Below are 20,292 nucleotides of genomic sequence, written 5' to 3' on the forward strand. Positions count from 1 at the left end.
GCTCTGTAATTGAATTTGGGAAGAGTAATACAAGTTTTATCAAATTAAAATGTCAATATCTTATATCTTATCTAACATGCCTTTTTGATTGGTCATATTAGAAAAAGTACAGGGTTTACTAATTCTATAGTCCCTGTTAGCAATGACAGCAACCATAAATTGAATTTAGCCATCAAAACTTCCATTATTGATATCAATACTTTTCCTAGTGTGACTTGTAGAATGACAACTATTCACACAAAATGTCATACTTTATTATGTCTTGTCCGGACGGAAACATTGTGATCTTGGGCCACAAACAGATGTGAAATTCAGCCTACATATTCCTTTCAAGTAAATGAACCAGTATCTTTTGATGTTGCTATGAATTGTTCGCACATCACAGTTGTTTTCACTAAGAGAAACTACCAGAATGTGAAAACAAATAAAATACATAAAACCATAACTAAGCAATACACATCATACCAGATAGTATGAAGTGTATTTGCAATGACATGGCGTACCAGTTAAATCAGAGCGACACCAATTACAAATGGAAATCGGTGTTTTATTTTATGTTTTAACAGTAAAAGCAATGTCTTTGTTCAAATGGGGCGTCTCCCCACTTACTATTTTTATCTCTCTCATCATATCTAATGTGCCATCATCTGTCTCTCACGTGGGACTGAAGCTTAATAAATAAGAGGAAATCTCTTGATCCCAATCTAAATATTGTGAAAGGCAATGCAGCCATTTTATTTCCAGGCATGCCTTTATTTGTGTGATGGCATTTACCTCATCTGGCATTTCTGTTGTTTGTCAATTATCTTCATGAAGACTCTAGGTTTGAAAAGAGTATTTTGCAAATGTTATCGCTATTCTGCTCCATGCAACTTCATCATGCCTAGGGGTGCACAGACAGAGACGTATGTGGAACATGACAAGATGGGACGATTAATACTTTTTAAAAAATGTGTACAACGCTTGGGTTGTGATTCCGATAGCACGTCCTCGCCGTATCGGTTGCACAATGTTGTGACAATTGGAGAGGTTGCAGGGTTCAAACGCAAAGAGAAAGAGAAAAAGAAAATGTAGGAGACTTATGGTTGACACATTGGATAGTTTTCCCATAGATGAGGCAGACACTCAAGACACATGTCCCCCCCAAAAAAATGCCTTATAAATCTGTGAACATGTCCAACATTTCTAGATGAGGGTGTGCAGTCACATAAGCACCTGTCAAAACTTGTCTTCTGCTTTCTTCTGATCTCCCTCTCTTATCTCCCTCTATACTGCTCCATTCCCTTGCATTATACAGATTTTTATTTCTTGAAGACTTTCTTTAGTTTGAGATTCTTTGGAGGGGAATCATTTGCAATTGATAGCACACACAGGGAGAGGAGAGACCAACATAAGAGGAAGAAAACCAATTTATTTTCCATTTTAGATCAAGATGGAAAAGCAGGGGAAGCTGCCAAGGGTATTCATTTGATCTGAATGGAACTTCAGTAAAACAAATTCCTTCGACAGCTATTTCAGTTCTTTCCCCGAGAGGCATTCCCCAAACAACCTTTTGTCTTCCGTCCTGACAGCCCACGACTGTCATCTTAGCCCCCGTCTCGTCGGCTCCCCCTTTTTTAAATCAATATATAACATTACCAAGGACGAAATTTGGTAAGCCTGACCACATGAAGCAGATACTTCTCCTGATGACAGATTCGGCCATTTGGTTCCTGTGTCTTTTGCCCCATCTTCTATACAAGGGTATTCAATTCCAAATATATCACTCTGCATTGATATCAGGACAAGAATCACTCTAGCTGCTGCCAAGTGTGACAGATGTAGAGAGAATTTGTCTAGATGTCACGGCAGATGCTGCATATATCTGTGAATTAGTCTGTATTCTTTTACACAGGAGTACTGAACATTATGTGGTGTGTCTCCTATTTTTGGTCAAATCTGTAAAAAACAAGAGAAAACAACTTTTATTTTATTTTATTTGTTCTTTTAAATTTTGTCTGAATAAAAATACAGAATCTATTGCAGATAGAAAAAGCAATGTCTTTTTAAAGTTAGATGGTATTTGCAAACACACATGATTTCTACATGACACAGGACTGCCATCTAGTGGCCCAGGAGATCCCTTTTTATAAAGTCAAGGAAGGGGTAATATTTCAATTGTCAACCCTTTTTAAAAAGAAGAACATCTAATTATCACAAATGCACTGCTTGAGTCATATGCAAAATATCAAAACAATGGCACTAGAAGTCAATCCATCATCTTCGAAAAGGTAGCCACTTCCTCTTACCATAGACTGATTACAGTACGGATGCTAAAAAAAAGAAGAAAAAGAAAGAAATGAGTGTTGTCTGTCGTGTGTTGGAACACTTTTTAATATAAAACGAGAGCATGAAGTATTATGCATGTCACTATGTGAACAGATTTTGACCCCTCTAATGTGGGAAATACAAGTAGACAAACCAACACACATTGAAATAAACAAATACGGAAAAGTGGCAGCCAAAAGTAAACCATGCCTTACCTTTCCCCACTGCTCAAAAGGTCAAAGGCCACATTGATTTGATCCAGTGGGAGGTTGTGGGTGATGAATTCATCCAGCTTCATCTTATTGTTCATATATTTGTCCACCAGTTTAGGCACATCCTGCACACTCTTCCAACCTTAAGAGGGGAATTAAACAAAGTCTTCATCAACACCAAACATAGCAGACATTAATGAGCCCTTAACAAAAGCACTGCTATCATTTTCCATGTCATCTAAAATCTACTTCTCAGATTACCTGAAAACTATTTCTCTCTTTTGGATACCCTTATAGGTAGATAGATTGTGTGTTAGTTTGTGACTAAAATAGTGTGTTGTAGGACCCACTCCTTCAAACTGTAAATTACTTCAAAGTGTCATCTTTCATTTTATAATGATACATTATGACCAAAGCCTTTTTCCTTAAATTCTAAGGTATGATGTTTACCTGCATTGCATTCTAGTCAAAACCTTAAACTGCTTTCCTCTTATTTATATAATTGATTTATAGAAAAATATGCTATTTAAATGAGAGGCATTTTTACTTTCTTCTAACTGTCATTATTGTAATTTGCAACGTCTAACCTGCCGATTACCATTTATCGCTACTGAAACAGTTCTTGTAGATGTATTTCGGGTTCACCTCCAAAATAAGTCCCCTTCAAAGTGCGTCCCATCAGGATCTTTTCAACCCTGACGTTCATGGATTCTGTCTCCGTCCACCCAGCAACCACACAGACGCCCCAGGCATCTCTCGTAGACTCAAGGGCAGCGCTCTAAGAAAATGCAAAGCAGCAGCTATCTTAAATCATACTCCCTAACTCATACAACAAACAAATTCAAATATGTCAATTGAAATGGAATTACAAAAAAAAATAATCAAATTGCATATTTGTAAGATGTGCAAATAGTGTATCTGTGGAACTTCTGATCAAGCTGTGTGGACATACTGCACTACTCAGGTTACATTACTACTAGATTCATACTGTACCCGTGTTCATAAATATAAACTTATTTTAAAATAATGTTTTTTTTACTGTCTAGAACGTTTGACAGGACTGTGTGGCGTGGCTATATCAAAAAGGCTCCATGGCAGCAGTCATTGTTTTTATAGATCACTGCCGTGATTGGTTTGAAATACTTATTGTTTTAATAAGAACCAGAGCATAGCCCGCCTCACCATATTTCTGTAAGGTTTATCAAACTTAAATGACAATATCTTTAATTTGGATTGATAAATATGCCTAACAGCGTTAAATGCTTTCTACCATGCCGCTAACTCCCCAAGATACATAGTTAGAAGGAGTTTGTGCATTTGGGTTTGCAGGGGGCTTTAACAACACCGACACACCCACCATGACAGTGGTACTTCCAACACATTCCAGGGCGTAGTCCACCCCTCCTTCTGTCATGTGCATCAGAACTTCCTGGATGGGCTTGGTGTGATCATTGGGGTTGACACATACAGTGGCTCCAAACACTTTGGCCTTGTGGAACTTGTCAGGGTTGATGTCCACCCCTATGATGCTCCTGGCCCCAGCAGCCTGGCAGCCCATGACCGCAGCCAGACCCACAGCTCCAAGCCCAAACACTGCACACGAGGAATCCTTCTCAACCTGGACAGAACATTTTTTTTGGAAGTCAGTCGACCAGAACAAGCTGTGTAATAGATACAAAGATAACTTATATATGATAGATTTTGACTTATACACCGTATTGTTTTTCTTCTATTGACCCCTGTCATTCATATACATTCAACATGTTTTTAAGCCATGTCTGCTTTTAGTAGATGTTTCAAGCCTGTTATAAAAAAAAGGATCCTCCTTGCTTTGTTTAGGAGGATGCTCTACACATATTTATCTTTAACACAAAACTTTCTTATTTGAATTTTCATATTCCAAAAACTATGGTTAAAACATAAGAGGTGAAATGCAGGACTCTCGTGTTATACTGACATCTAGTGGAGAAATGAAAAAACTACACACCTTCCCTGTTCTATTAAAACACTGGATGAAGCTTTCAACAATTACAACTAAGATATTTAGCTGTTGATACATTTGTTAAAATCTGCAACCATCTTGTTCTAAGGACAGACCGCTGCACACAACAGGTGTTAGTACACATCAGAGTTGGTGAATGTTGAAGTCATGATGTGAAGTGTACCTTGGCCGCATTGAGAGCAGCACCGTAACCAGTGGAGACGCCACAGCCTAGTAGACACACTTTGTCAAGCGGTGCATCACTTTGTATCTTTGCAAGTGAGGTATCGGGAACCACGGTGTACTGGGAGAAAGAACTGACACCAAGGAACTGGTATATCTGCTGGCCCTGGCAAGATATCCTGCTTGTGCCATCGGCCAATACACCCACTTGTGTATTTGCCCTAGAAAAACGATGAATAGTTAAACATCGCACAAGCAACAGTGTAAGGTGATTGTGTGTACAACTTGTGTAATCATGGAAACCCAATCACCAGTTCTTCCGGCAATGATTTGTTTTAGGACTCCTACACCGTTCACATTCCTCACACTGTGGCAAAAAAAGAGGGATAACTTTATCACCTGTGAATACAACAAAAAGCAGACACATTACTTGAGTTGGAGGAGTTATAGGCCAACACAAAATAGTCTACCCAGTTATCAGATGTGGGTCTTTTGGGATTATAAATAGTAGTCCTACACATCTTTCCAATCAGTATTTTTCTTGCCGTGATAGTAATTGATCAAATCATGTATGTGAAATGAATCCAAACCAAAACAGTTGTGAACTGTACCCGGTGAGAATTTGGTGACTTGTGAACCAACACTTTCCACCGTCCCTGCTGCTTCATGGCCGAGAACTAATGGGAATGGTCTGGACCTCATCCCTGTGCCATACAGGTATTCCCAGTCAGTGTGGCACACACCCGTGGCACCAATCTGCACACATAGATAAACTGCTGATTAAAGGCCTACTTCACCGGTGGGAATATGAAGGTGTATTGAATTCTGAGATCCTATGTAGTATAAATGTGCAAAAAAAATTTAAATTGGTTCATCCTAGCATGAGAAAAGGCAGAAAGAGTGTTTTATGGTCTCACTGTCTAACCCTACATTTCTCTTACTGTGATGTCACAGTTAGGATGAACCAATTTCAATCTTTTTTACACATTTATACTAGGATCTCAGAATTCAATACCTTCATATTCCCACCGGTGAAGTAGGCCTTTAAGTGACATTAAAGTTTCAGAATGTGGATTTTTTTTTTTGGGATGGCCAAATGTATTCAAATTATGTCCTGTCAGCTGGCCTGCCTATCATAAAAACTTCAAGTAAAGCCCACTTGATTAAAAAAAAAAAGTGTTATCATGGTTCATTTTTAACATGGCACCCTTGGTCTTGTTAGTTTATTTCACTCTGATATAGGACTATTTGAAAACATTTAACACTGTAAAGGGCCCACATTGACTGAACAAGTTAGAAATAATTTTCCCTTATTCATATTCATATTATTATAATTATTAAACAGACAGACCACAGAGCCACATACCTTGATGCGGACTTCATGGGCCTTAGGGGGGAACACTTCTATGTCCTCAATGGACAGAGGCTTCCCGGGTTCCCACGCAACAGCTGCCTTGCATTTGATCACCTGTCAGAGAGAAAGATACAGTGTGTTGTTGTAGACCTACAGAATGGGATTCTGGTTGTAGCCATGGACGAGTTTGTGGCAAAATTACTTCAGTTCATACTAGCGATAGCTTTTATTCATACCTGACCCGTTGTTGACATTTCCGAGTTATGCCTTATTGAATTGTCTGCATTTGAACAACAAAAACTATATTATTACAATACTTAAACATGAGCACATCACGTAAGTCACACTGAACTTAATTTTGCACGATATCATGACAACAGTGGAGTCTTGATAATCAGACTGACCGAGTCTCTTCTATTTGTGTAGACAAGAGAACCAGCTGACTCTTTCCTGCGCTGTTCCTTTAAATACATTTACGACACTTTCCGGTACTTGTGGACGCCTTTACGGCGGTCTTCGGCCACACGTGTTGTCATCGCATGGAAGTCAGAGGAAATAGCTGCATCTAGTTGAGAAAATAAGTAAGTAAATAGCCTAAACCGTGTTTAGAAAGCTCTTCGTGCCTTTCAGCTACACTGTTCAGATTCTATTTATAAACAGACAAATAACATTCGCACGTGCGGTTGAATTGTGTACTTTGAATGGCGAAATTGAGCACTTATCAAGTTAGCCAGACCTTCTGCTAGCTCGTGCAATGCAATGAATTCACCCCCATGGTGTTTTAGCTTAGCTTTGTAACGTCAGCTTGTCCACGCTGTATTCACCACTTCGGGAATTCAAATGTGCTCACGTTTCTGTTTTGTTGACTTGGACTTTCTCTCTCTCTCTCTCTCTCTCTCTCTCTCTCTCTCTTTTATCTGCTTTTCTCCCTTTTTAGAATTTGAAGCAACATGTCGTTCAGAGGAGGAGGTGGACGAGGAGGCCGGGGTGGTGGAGGAGGATTTAACCGAGGTGGTGGTGGAGGGTTCAGCCGAGGAGGCAGAGGCGGAGGATTCGGAGGCGGCCGAGGTGGAGGAGGATTCGGTGGCGGCCGTGGTGGTTTCAGACAACAAGACTACGGTCCTCCAGAATATGTTGTTGGTAAGATCATCAAACCTAAACAAAACCAGTGATGCTATAAAGGTGATATGCAACTCTGCTTGAGCGTGCTGCTGAACAAGTTCGAGGCTCGTGTTAGAAAGTAACAAAACTTCCATTAGCGTTTTTCAATGGGGCAGAGTGGAGAAGATAGGCACTCAGAAGGTAGAGCCATCACACACTGTATCAATTCACATTTGTGGTGGGGCCCAATGTTCAAGTCCAGTTTCAGGCTTGTAAATATTTGTAATGTCAAATCCCAAGTTGTAATCATGTCCAGGACACTTTTTCTCCATGTATAAGTGCTATCTTGTTGAGAATATACACAGGAATATTTCATTGTTACAGACTGACAGACTCAAATGTGCATGATGCTGAATAAAGTAAACCACGGTGGCCGTTTTTTAAATTGCTGTCTGTGACTCGTTGTCACTGTTCTACAGGACTGGGAGAGTTTGTGCACCCGTGTGAAGATGACATTGTGTGTAAGTGCACAACGGAGGAAAACAAAGTGCCCTACTTCAACGCCCCGGTCTACTTGGAAAACAAGGAGCAGATCGGAAAAGTGGACGAGATTTTTGGCCAGCTCAGGGAATTCGTATCCTTTCTGTTGCCCCTATTTCATGCTCTTAAGATCATATTATTGTTATAACTGTTTGCTACCCATAGTCATGTTCGATCCTTAACCTTCCCTTGCAGTATTTTTCAGTCAAACTTTCCGACAATATGAAGGCTTCTTCGTTTAAGAAAATGCAGAAGGTATTTTTTTTAATTTTTTTTAAGTAAAGCATTTGCATATACTTGAAAGCATACCACTGCCTCTGTGTACTACGCCATATTTAATTTGCAATGTCTCTTTAGTTTTATATAGATCCAATGAAGCTCCTACCACTGCAGAGATTCCTTCCCAGGCCGCCTGGAGAGAAGGGTCCGCCAAGAGGAGGCAGAGGAGGAAGAGGTGGTGGACGCGGAGGTGAGGCATTCATCTTGTATTTAATTTTAAATAAGCATATTTTCTGTCCCTTACACTTGTATGCACTCTACAATGATCATGGCTGATGTGGAATGAAAAGTTGTAGAACAATAGTGGTTCCTTTTCTGTAGTTCAAGTTTGATCAATTCTAATTAGTATTATTAAAGGTGCACTATGTAACTCTGGTGTGTCAGAAGTAGGGCCCACAGCTTGGTTTACAGCAGCAGGGCCCACAGTTTGGTTTACAAACATATTCTAGTCTTACGTTTGGTTCCAGGTTCCTCAAACTAATTTAGTTTTGATATATGATGCTAGAATTATTCAATACTAAGAGTTACATGAAGAGTAAATATATTTTTTAAACTAACTGCAGGCTCTGTGAATGTAAACAAACACCCTTCCCCTGAAACTGCAATGTGCACTTTTTAATACTAATGAATGATTTTGTTTGGTTCCAGGTGGATTCCGGGGTGGTAGAGGTGGAGGAGGTTTTGGCGGCGGGCGTGGAGGCCGTGGTGGATCGTTCGGCGGCGGTCGAGGAGGGGGAGGATTTGGAGGAGGAGGAGGCCGGGGATTCGGAGGGGGACGCGGGGGAAGCAGAGGGGGTGGCGGACGTGGATTCAGAGGTTTGATTTATTTGACTTTTTTCACTGTTGAAACATTTTTTTTTCAGTCATCCTTTCTTCTGTGAAGGTACCAATGCTCTGTTGTTTACTTGTAGGTTCACGGTGATCTAACGATGATGGTCTGGTGTGACGGGCCCATCCCAGTCTCCACAAGTCAAAAGAGAGGCTGTGTTCAATGCCAGTGTCTGTCTGGCCTGCTGGACACAGAACATGGACAATGCCTTTTACTTGTAGAACTTCGGTGGATTTCCTCTTTTTTTGTTTTATTTTTGTACCGTTTTTGAATGCGTGATGGATCTTCATGATTGTTTTTATTTAAAGGTTCATATGCACATCTCATGTATCAATTAGGAGGACATTGTATGCCAGCAAGGGAGGATTTTTGAGTCCCTTTGTGAACAGGCATGTCATAATCATCTGCAGATTGGTCACAAACCTTCAAGTTTTAATTTTCTCTGATATCGGGAAATGTGTGCCGTTACCTGTTAAACAATTTTAACACCCATACTTTGTAAAATCTTGGGCAGAATATTGTAAAATGTGTGTTTAAAAGCCATTATTAAAGGGTTATTTGTAACTGTGTTCCGTTTTCTTAATTTTTAACCGGTCCTAGTAGTACAATGCCAACTTTAGTACAGTGTTATGAAAAGCGGGTTGTCTTTTCTTCCAAGTGTATTAGGAAAGAATAGGAAAGAAAATATTGTATAGTGATGGTTTAGTCAATATAGAAAATATTCTGAAGTCCCAGTTCACTCAAAAATATGTTTAACTTTGAGGGTTAACCTTTACAGTGTGGAATGATAGATGAATTATTCATCTGCTTAAAAGGGCGAAGGGTCAAATTTGAGTTTTAAGAAAAGACTGCTGCATTAGGAGATGTCTTGTAGTTAAACACGTGTATGTAGATTGAAGAAAACTTGTATTTGTAGATTCACAATTTAAATTAATTGAAATAGATATACTTTTAACAAAGTTTAACTGGGTAATTGAGCTTTCTGTACAACAATGCACTATTACTTTTTATATATTACAAAATCAAGCTTCTTTGACTTACAACTCAATACTGTCACCATCCTACATTTAGTATTTATTAAACAATAAAGACTAGCTCCATAGACTATATAAAAGAGATTAGCTCAGCTGGCTTGTCAAACTACTATTCCCAAGACAATGAAAGCATGTGATTTCACTTTCAATGTTTTTTTTTTTTTTACCCATTGCTTTAAGCACTTAAACCATACTGTATTATGCTATTTTGCAAAACGGCTTTAAATATTTGATACGGAACAATGAAATCGATATGGACTTAACCCACGGACCTATAAGAAAGACTTCACTACCCGAGCGGTGCGGTTCAGCTTATGTCCTTTTCTTCTCCGACGTGCCTTCGTCATGCGTCCTTGCGCGTTCTCGTCTCTGATTGGTCGAAGCGTTAACTCCTTTACGGCCACACACCGCAGTTTATCACCGCCCCTCCTCTCATGCTGAAGGAACCAACATGGAGACAGCTGGAAAAGTAAGTGCTTTTCACGTTAAATGCTCTAGAAATAATACGAGTTGGTATTCCTCACGTATTTGTCTTGAATGTGGATCGATTGCACTTTGCAGCATATAAACGCAAAGTGCTCTTAACTCAAGTGAACACAATCACGTTCGTTAAATGAACAAAGTTGTGCTGTTACAACTTAACGGGGATCTTTGGAGTGTCGCCAATTGCATTTGGAAGTTGCTCCAATTCGTGTACTTCGACATGTACAGTAGTTAATTAGTTACGAAGCGATTCAAAACCTAGCGAATCGCTCAAATCTAAACACTAGTTTGAGTAAACGATCAATCTGAGTCACGTCTCACCCATTTGTGTTGTCCCCATTAATCTGAGGCAGCTATTGGGTTAATGGTCCTAAATCTGCAAAAATTAACATCTGCTGTTCTCGTTTGGCCTTGCATAACACTGGGAGTACAATTCTAATAGCTACTCCGCTGTGTAACCGACTCGACCTAAAGACACTGCAATAACCCCAGTACATGAATGGATGCAGATTAGCTATAATTGTTTGAGGAACTAAAAAGAACACTCTCTTGTTTTTCCTTCAGGTGATCAAGTGCAAGGCAGCTGTTGCCTGGGAAGCTGGCAAGCCTCTTTCCATTGAAGAGGTGGAAGTAGCCCCACCAAAGGCCCATGAAGTCCGCATCAAGGTAAAAAAAAACATAGCATACAATTGTTCTATGACACACAAAGCCTAACATACATGCAAATGAAAGGTGTTCTGTCAAAAAAACATTAAGCATGTGTTTTTCTTATATCAGATCATATAGCTGGCTGTCTGACTTTAAATGCCACTGTTCTTCCCTCCAGGTGTTTGCTACAGGTGTGTGTCACACAGATGCCTACACTCTGAGCGGCAGTGACCCTGAGGGCCTTTTCCCTGTTATCCTGGGCCATGAGGGTGCGGGAACAGTTGAAAGCGTTGGTGAGGGTGTCACCAAATTCAAGACAGGTATGCAGCTGCCAGAAAAAGAGTGAAATGTAAACATGTGTGCGCTATTGTGAATAATATGTTTTTTTTTAATGATTTCTAATCATTTCCACATTTTTCCACAAGGTGATACTGTCGTCCCACTGTATGTGCCGCAGTGTGGTGAATGCAAATTCTGCAAAAATCCCAAGACCAACCTCTGCCAGAAAATCAGGTAATGCTGTCAGACTATTCCATGCAACCTTGAGTTGATGAAGACTGTCTGTTTTCTCCAATAGTTTAGCTCATAGCCTTAGGTGCCGCACCTCAGGGCAAACAAATCAAAACTCTACAATCATCAGTTTGAGCTTCCACCTGACATCAAAGTACACATCATTTGATCTACTCCTACCTAAAACAAAGCATCTTTTCCCTGTGCTTCCAACCCTCCAGAGTGACCCAGGGCCAGGGCCTGCTCCCCGACGGGACCTCCCGCTTCACTTGCAAGGGAAAGCAAGTGTTCCACTTCATGGGGACCAGCACCTTCTCCGAGTACACCGTCGTGGCCGACATTTCTCTGGCCAAAGTCAACGAGAAAGCTCCTTTGGATAAAGTGTGCCTTCTTGGATGTGGCATTTCTACAGGTTACGGTGCTGCTCTCAACACGGCCAAGGTGGGTATCACAGGCTGCAGTATGAGACTGCCTCCTTATGAAAAATATGCAATGATACATGAGTTTATGTTGAAGTGAAGGCACCGCCATTGGGAAAGTGTGACACATTTTTGGGTGAGTTAAAGCCTGTTATGTGGAATGAGTGTAGCCCAAAGGACGCAATGAAAAGAGATGAAGTTTTTGTCATTGTTTGCAGGTTTCCCAAAAGTGGGTCACCCTCATCGGTCATGCAGATCTGATGTGAAAGTGAATTATTGCCAAGAGCGGCTTTTACTAAGTTGTTATTGTTTCTTATTTTCATATTGACATCGTTTTGACCCCCCCCCTTTTTTTTATTCTTTTTTTATTCCTGGGGCTTGCATACAATATCTAATGTGCAAAGATCTGATATAAAATGCAAAAGAATCAAGCTTTGATATGGATAAATAAACATGACTAGGCTTCATCTGCCAAAACAACTTCAAAGTTCATACACAGATTTGCTATATGCAAAAATATTCGGTAATATTGAATTCTCACATTGCTATTCATTCATTCCCTCATTCCTTCCCTGGTGCACACTTAAGGTTGAGCCTGGTTCCACATGCGCCGTATTTGGCCTTGGAGCTGTCGGCTTGGCTGTTATTATGGGATGCAAGGTTGCTGGGGCAACCAGGATCATTGGTGTGGACATCAACGCTGCCAAGTTCGAGAAAGCAAAGGAGTTTGGGGCCACTGAGTTTGTGAACCCTAAGGACCACAGCAAGCCCGTCCAGGAGGTTCTGGTGGAGATGACTGACGGCGGTGTGGACTATTCTTTTGAATGCATCGGAAATGTGACAATCATGGTGAGGCTTACATATTTACTGTATGATCAAACTATATGAAAATACATTCAAGGAATTATATAAATGGATGTTAGCAATAATGCCTATGAACGGTTTTTAAACAGATTGTTGGATATATATACATAGTGTTCAGTATACTCGACAGATGGCCCTAGCAGCATGTATAAACAGTTTTCACAAATTTTAAAGCCCTCGAAGTCAGGTTAAAAATACCATTTTATCATTTCAGCGAGCAGCTCTGGAGGCATGCCATAAAGGATGGGGGGAGAGTATTATCATCGGTGTAGCCGGAGCCGGACAGGAGATCTCCACCAGACCATTCCAGCTGGTGACAGGCCGAGTGTGGAAGGGCACAGCCTTTGGAGGTGACTGACTGTGTTAGGGAATTAATTGACATGGAGAGCGTAATGTGGTCTGGCTGCAGTTCATACTGTCTACAGGTTCAAGGCTTGAAGTTAGAAAGCTTTTTGCATTGTTATGTTATGGGTAATTAGGCTTTTTATTAGCATCAAATGTATTAGGGAAAAGTTCAAACTGGAGCTAAAACTTTTTTTATTGAAATAACTGGACCCAAAGATAGGAAATTGCTTCCAAATGAAAATGTATGCATTTCAAGTGGTATTTTATCAGCCTTGTGGTTGTGAATGGGACAACTGTACAAGGTTTAATTTCAGTACAATATATTTTGGTTGAGAAAACGGAGCCTTTCTCAAGCACTTTTAGGTGAACATTAGCAATATTCAGACAGTTTAGTTTTTGGCTTAATGAAAATTCCCGTTGATGAGCTGGTTTTGATATTTATCTCCAGGGTGGAAGAGTGTGGAGAGCGTTCCTAAACTGGTGGAAGACTACATGAACAAGAAGCTGAAGGTGGATGAGTTTGTGACCCACACCCTGCCCTTTGCCCAGATCAATGAAGGATTTGACCTCATGCATGCCGGAAAGAGGTGAGAGCACTAGTTCATTGTTGCAATCAATTCATGCAATTCTGGCTTAACAAAGAAATCTAATTGTTGTGTTTTCTTTCCTGTAGTATCCGCACAGTGCTGACCTTTTGAAGTGCCTATACACCTACACATCCGGCCTTGGAACTATCTCCTTTCATAGTTGCAGCACTTAATGTATTTCTCTGCACTTGTTTTGATGACATAACATTGCGTATTAGAACATGATTTGGAATACCTGTTGGAAATAGACATGACAGTGTCATTAAACATTTTTGAAATTGTATTCATTGTCATTTAAATGGTGTTGCTCATTTACTGACTGAAGTGAAGGTATTTAGAAACAAATTACATTTCTAAATAAAGGCATTGGACTGCTGTGCTTACTAAGAACAGACACCAATTAGTTTCTAATAACCTGAGCTTGTCTTTTGGATTTATTGTATTTGTTGCAGTAGTACCCCAAAGTGCATATACTGTTATAATCAACCTCCCACCTGTACATGTGTATTTTTGTATCCTACATACAGGTCAGACAGTATATTTAAACCAAAACACAGTGACACAATACAAAAGGGTCTGCTCTTTACTGCTACAGGTTTTGCCCTTAAACCATATCATCTCATTATTTGGGCTTGTTAAATTTAGCCATTTCAGAAAGAGACTTGGCTGTCCTTGTTTTGTGTCTACTGTGAGGGCCTTTTAGACTAATGATCAAGGGCTATATAATAAACTCTATTCCCAGACATTGCATCACCATGGCTCTCTAGATCACCAGGGCAACGTGCAATACATGGATGGATCGACGTTTACGTTGACAGTAGCACATTGATGGGAATATTCCTAAAAATACTGAAAAAAAGTAAATATTTCTCTAGTCCGACATGGTCATCCTGATAAAATCCCTCAGTTGAATTGTTCTGTTTGCATTTCAATTATCATTTCTTGCCATACATGGTTTACTTCTGTAAACGGCACACACAGTTCAGGATGATTTTCACATAGGCTATATTAGGCTAATTTGTGCACATATTTGCAGAGTGGTCCAAATATAAATTGATCCAATTTATTCATATGATTTAAGGAAAAATAAATACCACAACCACCAGATATCAATTAAGTATTTTGGTGAACATAACAATTATGCATATTCATCAATAACTGATGAAGATGACTGACATTGTAGTTTTATTATTATCCATCTTCTTGCGCATGCGTTGTGGAACATACCAGATGGCCCAATCAGTCCATGATTTGAACACGCTGCGAAAAACCGCTGAATGTGATTTCCTGAAGATGGCGACCGCTCTGGTGGTGAGTGCACTGCAACACACTGGGGGCAAAAGTCACTCAGCTTCTACTCCACAGGCGTTTATCCACTGTCCAAAGACAAAAGAAAAACGACGGGTTAACTTATGAGGCACAAAAGCCATAGTGTTTTTTGAACTTCCTTCGACAGGTAAAAGCTCGCTAGCCAAACAACATGAAGTTAGCGTTCTGTGGTTACACGGACGCTGGCGGCTTTTATTCAAGACGATTATTACTAATTTTAATGTTAGTACGGACAGTGCATTCTGCTAAAGGCTCTGGTAAAGGTAACAGAGCAGGGGAATGAAGCCCGTTCACAAACGCACTGTTGACTGTCCAGTCGGCATGAACTCGGACGAATGAGACACGCGCCTCTTTACCCTGTCAACCGGTGCATGGTGCAGCAAGCTACACGTTAGTGTCATGACAATTTGAATTAAATTGCATTTGACAAAGAATACATTTGTGCCGATTAATAGCTCTGCAATTCTGACAATGGTGTTATGAATGCTACTTTTCTGTTCCACTCAACTAGAAAACGTTATTCTGGATGAATATTACCAACCCAAGTCTCAGCATGTGTTGGTTACAAAGAAAGCTTACTTAATTGTCTTAAGTTGGACATTAATTGGGTCTAAAGTGCCAAATAAATAAATGCAGTGAAGAATTCTATAAGGAGGAAATCAAAATAAAGTACATTACTGTCACAGAGGATGGATGATTGCAAGCACTGTGGCAGTGCCAGTAGCTGTCAACACAGATGGCACATGAAAGGTGACTAGTCCGTAAATAACAAACATACAAACTCACCATTTGATGCATCTCTGCTGCGTTTTTTAACTTTCCCCAGGTATCTTCGGTTGCCGCTCATTCTGAAAAGGAAAAATGCGAAACAACCATTCCGAAGGTTGTAATGGTTGGGAGTCATGAAGCGTACATCAAGCATCCTCTGCAAAACAAGTAAGAACTAAGAGTGAATTGCTGCCAATTGTTGGTCGTATGGCATTGCTCTAATCCGTCTAGATATGTAAATTGCTTAGGATTTGGGCAGGTATCTTGTACGTTATACGTTATATTGGAAAATGTATGCATCTCTTCCAGAGTGAAACAAGTTGTGAATGAGCAAAATCATTCGTTATTCCATCCACACAACCTGTTCTTTGATTTGCAGGTGGGCTCTTTGGTTTTTCAAGAATGACAAAAGCAAAACATGGCAAGCAAATCTTCGCCTTATCTCCAAATTTGACTCTGTGGAAGACTTCTGGGCGTAAGTATGCTCATGCTCTTTCCTTGAATTAAAACACTGTTAGACCTATTCATAATAAAAGAGGTTTCAAGACGGCTTTAACCTTCTGGAAGCAACATTTTAAATCTGAATGCTAGAAAGCTGATACTGAACAACCATATTAATGGGCTTAGTTGAGTTGCCTGTGCCCCCCACCAAAAAGCAATGTAATTTTTGCAATAAACTCTCAAATTTTTTTTCTTCCTGTTATCTGTGGAAATGTATTATATTGTGAAACAAAAAGAGACAATTATTTTATGATGATTGTTTTCTCTCCGTCACCAAGACAAGGCTGTCAGTTGTGCTGCTGCTTGAAGTTTTTTTTATTTATTTAACCTTTATTTACCCAGGCAAGCAAATTAAGAACAACATTATTATTTTCAAGTGCAGCCTGAAGTTTCAAGTGCAGCCTGAAATTCATATTGCCATACGTATTGCCAAACGTGCTCAGCAGAAAGATTTTCTGTTGCATACTTTTGTACATTCAATACGTTTCTTGCTTTTCTAGATTATACAATCACATTCAGCTATCAAGTAACTTGATGTCTGGCTGTGACTACTCACTCTTCAAGGTAAGAATGTGTTCACCACTGAACCCATTTCCCAACGCTTTAAACCCAGCTCACGTTCGCTATTAGTGGATGAACAATCAAACGCTTGGAGAATTCCGCTCACGAGGATGGGAATAGCTAAAACACGAGGGATTAAAAAGAGTTGTGTCGCTATGAACCCTTGGCAGAACACGCACGCCAGTTATTCCTGTGGTAACTTTTCTGAAGCATCCAGCTTTTAAACCCAAAAAGTTAGATGGAGTTCAGCTGCCACTGTTAATAGATCGTCAAATTTGGGGACCGGCCAGTATTACAGTGTCAGTCTGTGTCAAGAGCTGTAGGTCACTTGTTCTTCAGGACTAAAAAGAAAAGCTATTTTCTCTGGGTGGATTGTAATCCTGTTCCATTTCAAACACTGTTTTATTACACATTGCTGACTTGTGACCCTCCATCATCAGTGATACATGAACCCATTAAGTGGGGGCAATCAAAACACAGTTTCTTCCATTTACTAGCAGCGAGTCTGTACTGCACTTCACTCCCTCTTCTCTGGAGGCCACAAAGAGTTTATGAAGAAAGAGTAAGTTATGAGCATCAGTCAAGTCAATTAAAACTGGATCTCGTGTCACAAATGATGATGGGAGAGTTAGACACAGAAGGGAAAGGTGGTATCTTGCACTGAAAATCCTTGTATTTACATGCTGGCATACCAAATGCATAATGTAACTAGGCAATAGCTGTTTCACGACACTTGACAAGGTAGCAGATTAATTTAGTGATATCAGTCCAATGTATTGCTTGACAAATTATTATTTTGATGTTTATTCTGTGCAATATTGGACCACCTCAATCTAAAATGGCGTGTACTTTATTGATCTGTATTAACATGTAAGCTATACGCTGTTGTGTGCTGGAAGTATTGGGATTTCTTTTTTGACTTGTAGACTATTTTCTTTCTTAGGTTTTTATCACATCCATGCTTTACCTTGGTTATAGCCATATAAATGCTTGTCTGACTCACAAGTCCACACAAAGTAAATCTAGAGCGTGTCCCTTTTATCGAGTGGAACAGTAAATTACTATTTACAGTTACCATGTTGATTAGAATTCAATTTTAAGTATCCCTAATCCAAAGGGAAAACTGAAAAGCCTCTGTTCATGATGAATATGTTGTGGATGTTTATGTTGTTGTGAAGTTTGACCTTTACTTGGATACAGGATGGTATTGAACCCATGTGGGAGGACGACAGGAATCGACAAGGTGGCCGCTGGCTGATAACTCTGTCCAAGCTTCAGCGCAGATCAGACCTGGATCGCTTCTGGCTGGAGACGGTCAGTTCTAGGGGTCACTCACAACGGATCACAAAACTCACGGTTCAGATCATGTCACGGGTTTTGAGTCACGGGTCGGATCATTTTCAGATCAACAACAATACATAAGGAAAAGATAAGACAAATATGACTTTTCTTTCAATTACCTTTTACGTTTTGTTTTTCAAAAATCCACAATGAATCAAACATTGCCTATGTACACAAAGCTATTTGAAATATAATCTTGAAATATTCAAAAACTAAATAAAGTGCTAAATGAGGTTATAATCCTGCTTCCTGCATGGATAGTAGTGACTGAGTGTGCAATGGAGAGAGAAAGACATTCAGACAGAGGGAGAAAGCGATAGCTTTATTTTATCATTTTGTTTTGAGTGATCATCACTGGCTTTAGACTGAATCCAGCTGTTGCGAGCCCATCAGCTGATGCAAACAACTGTTTGAAACTGAGATGAAAACAAAACTGAAACTAACCTATCCTGACCTGGCTTGGCTGACTTAAGGTGGACTAGCCAAATATAGCCTAAATTAATAAATATTGTTACTAAACACAATTTGTTGTGTGATTTGTCAGTAGCCTACAGTAGTTCTAGATTCCGCGCTCTGATCGCCACTAACTACAACACAATTACCGATCACACAGCCAGCTTCTTTTTTTTATTTCACATTTTCACCCAACCCGCGGTTCACGTGCGTCCCAAACCGTGAGGGTTGATCCGTACGGACCACGGGTAACCCGTGATCCGTTGCACCACTAGTCAGTCCACTCATGCTGAGTATTGTTTACTTTTGATATACCATTATTAGTCCAGGCCCTTTTCGGGCACCACATTTTGTCACATTAGCTGCTTTGATTTCAGGGTCCTGGTGCTGTACATGCTGACTCACTGTCCTACTGTCATGGCTTATGGGGACATTTGAACAGAACTGAGCCATTGTTATCTTCTTAGTAAAACCTTCCTCCTGTGACGAGTCAAAATGTCTGATGTGAAACTGGCCCATCAATTACTAACTGCCTCTAAAAAAGGAACAGCTCCCCGATAACAAGGCATATGGAAATTATGTGTGTTTTTTTCCTGCAGCTCTTGTGTCTGGTGGGCGAAGCGTTTGATGACCACAGTGACGATGTGTGTGGAGCCGTCATTAACGTCCGCGCCAAAGGAGACAAAATGGCAATATGGACCACCGACTACGAGAACAAAGATGCCATCACACACATAGGGTGACCTGAAGATGCTTCACTTATTGCTGACAAATCTAAATATGTGAAAAAGAAAAAAATAACTGACTTAATGGCATACTAACCAATTGTAATCCAGAACACTTAGTAAAAAATCAGCTAATTATCTACTCACCATCCGTTACCTGTCAGTCGTGTGTGCATGCTGAACAAATGTCAGGTGTTTACTCACAGTTGGGGCTCCGCTAACAGTGATCTGCCAAACGTTCGCTGGAGATCGCTTAGTATGCCTTTTTATAGGTGGAGTCAGTGATTCTGGAGATTGCTTGCCATAATCACTTTTTGTCAAAATCAGTGAATATCTCCTCACGATTCGCTACCTGTTCGTACTGTGTGCTGAAAATAATCTGGTGTTATTGCACTTTGTAGGCTCTGTAAACAGACATGTTGCTAGCTACGGAAGGCCCCCTTTGTTTACATGCCATATTTTTTTCAGCACACACACTATACCAACAGGTAGCAGATCATGAGGAGATTTTCATTGATTTTGACTAATTGATTTTGACAACGAACGTTCTCCAGAATGCTGACTTGACCTTTTAATGAACCTATTTGAATTTATAATAACTAAAGCCCAAATAAGTTTAAATAGATAGTCCTTTTTAATACATGTGATTTTTTATTTTTTATTTTTCTACTCAAAATACTTTTTGTGTTCTTTTTGTCAATTTTAGGCGGGTGTATAAAGAGAGATTAGGTGTTCCACCTAAAGTCATCATCGGATACCAGTCGCACGCAGACACAGCCACAAAGAGCGGATCCACAACCAAGAATAAGTTTGTTGCCTGAGGACTCTTACCCAGAATGTGTTAATTTTTTTTCCGGTTTCCAGCATATGTTTTCTTAAAACACCTGAGGTGTTGGTATGCCAATTCTCTAGAATTTAGATTTTTTTTGGAAAATGCA

General features: G+C 39.9%; 4 protein-coding genes across 4 annotated transcripts; 3 read left to right on the top strand and 1 right to left on the bottom strand.

Moving 5' to 3' along the window:
- Positions 1-2,201: 2,201 nt before the first annotated feature.
- LOC307256185 (alcohol dehydrogenase class-3-like) lies at positions 2,202-6,310 on the bottom strand. Its single transcript, XM_080035078.1, has 9 exons — positions 6,274-6,310; positions 6,050-6,151; positions 5,295-5,439; positions 4,995-5,082; positions 4,685-4,904; positions 3,877-4,137; positions 3,165-3,297; positions 2,523-2,661; positions 2,202-2,312 (listed from the first exon to the last, which is right to left on the bottom strand). The coding sequence occupies exons 1-9, from the start codon at positions 6,289-6,291 to the stop codon at positions 2,285-2,287; spliced, it is 1,134 nt and encodes a 377-aa protein (XP_079891204.1). The 5' UTR covers positions 6,292-6,310; the 3' UTR covers positions 2,202-2,284.
- A 252-nt stretch (positions 6,311-6,562) lies between these two features.
- Positions 6,563-9,355, top strand: gar1 (GAR1 homolog, ribonucleoprotein). Its single transcript, XM_080035907.1, has 7 exons — positions 6,563-6,618; positions 6,975-7,177; positions 7,618-7,772; positions 7,874-7,933; positions 8,036-8,147; positions 8,606-8,773; positions 8,869-9,355. The coding sequence occupies exons 2-7, from the start codon at positions 6,988-6,990 to the stop codon at positions 8,877-8,879; spliced, it is 696 nt and encodes a 231-aa protein (XP_079892033.1). The 5' UTR covers positions 6,563-6,618; positions 6,975-6,987; the 3' UTR covers positions 8,880-9,355.
- An 877-nt stretch (positions 9,356-10,232) lies between these two features.
- On the top strand, positions 10,233-13,959 carry adh5 (alcohol dehydrogenase 5). The gene is made up of 9 exons (XM_080036191.1): positions 10,233-10,289; positions 10,868-10,969; positions 11,130-11,271; positions 11,377-11,464; positions 11,683-11,902; positions 12,469-12,729; positions 12,959-13,094; positions 13,538-13,676; positions 13,763-13,959. Exons 1-9 carry the CDS (start codon positions 10,272-10,274, stop codon positions 13,785-13,787), a joined length of 1,131 nt encoding a protein of 376 aa, XP_079892317.1. The 5' UTR covers positions 10,233-10,271; the 3' UTR covers positions 13,788-13,959.
- Positions 13,960-14,969: 1,010 nt separating this feature from the next.
- Positions 14,970-20,189, top strand: eif4ea (eukaryotic translation initiation factor 4ea; the record flags this gene model as incomplete). Its single annotated transcript, XM_080035084.1, has 7 exons — positions 14,970-14,987; positions 15,832-15,941; positions 16,153-16,248; positions 16,775-16,838; positions 18,036-18,149; positions 19,229-19,368; positions 20,061-20,189. The coding sequence occupies 7 exons, from the start codon at positions 14,970-14,972 to the stop codon at positions 20,173-20,175; spliced, it is 657 nt and encodes a 218-aa protein (XP_079891210.1). The 3' UTR covers positions 20,176-20,189.
- Between the last annotated feature and the right edge of the window lie 103 nt (positions 20,190-20,292).

The sequence above is a fragment of the Ammodytes marinus genome (assembly GCF_949987685.1).
Source record: "Ammodytes marinus genome assembly, chromosome: 10".
NCBI classification, from domain to species: domain Eukaryota; kingdom Metazoa; phylum Chordata; class Actinopteri; order Uranoscopiformes; family Ammodytidae; genus Ammodytes; species Ammodytes marinus.

Coding starts and splice junctions, on each gene's coding strand:
- adh5 (XM_080036191.1), top strand. Junction 10,970..11,129: donor CCCATGAAGTCCGCATCAAG/GTAAAAAAAAAC, acceptor TCTTCCCTCCAG/GTGTTTGCTACAGGTGTGTG. Junction 11,903..12,468: donor CTGCTCTCAACACGGCCAAG/GTGGGTATCACA, acceptor TGCACACTTAAG/GTTGAGCCTGGTTCCACATG.
- gar1 (XM_080035907.1), top strand. CDS start 6,988: ATGTCGTTCAGAGGAGGAGGTGGACGAGGAGGCCGGGGTGGTGGAGGA. Junction 7,178..7,617: donor TCCTCCAGAATATGTTGTTG/GTAAGATCATCA, acceptor ACTGTTCTACAG/GACTGGGAGAGTTTGTGCAC. Junction 7,773..7,873: donor TTGGCCAGCTCAGGGAATTC/GTATCCTTTCTG, acceptor CTTCCCTTGCAG/TATTTTTCAGTCAAACTTTC.
- LOC307256185 (XM_080035078.1), bottom strand. Junction 5,440..6,049: donor CCCATGAAGTCCGCATCAAG/GTATGTGGCTCT, acceptor CTATGTGTGCAG/ATTGGTGCCACGGGTGTGTG. Junction 5,083..5,294: donor AGTCACCAAATTCTCACCGG/GTACAGTTCACA, acceptor TTGTATTCACAG/GTGATAAAGTTATCCCTCTT.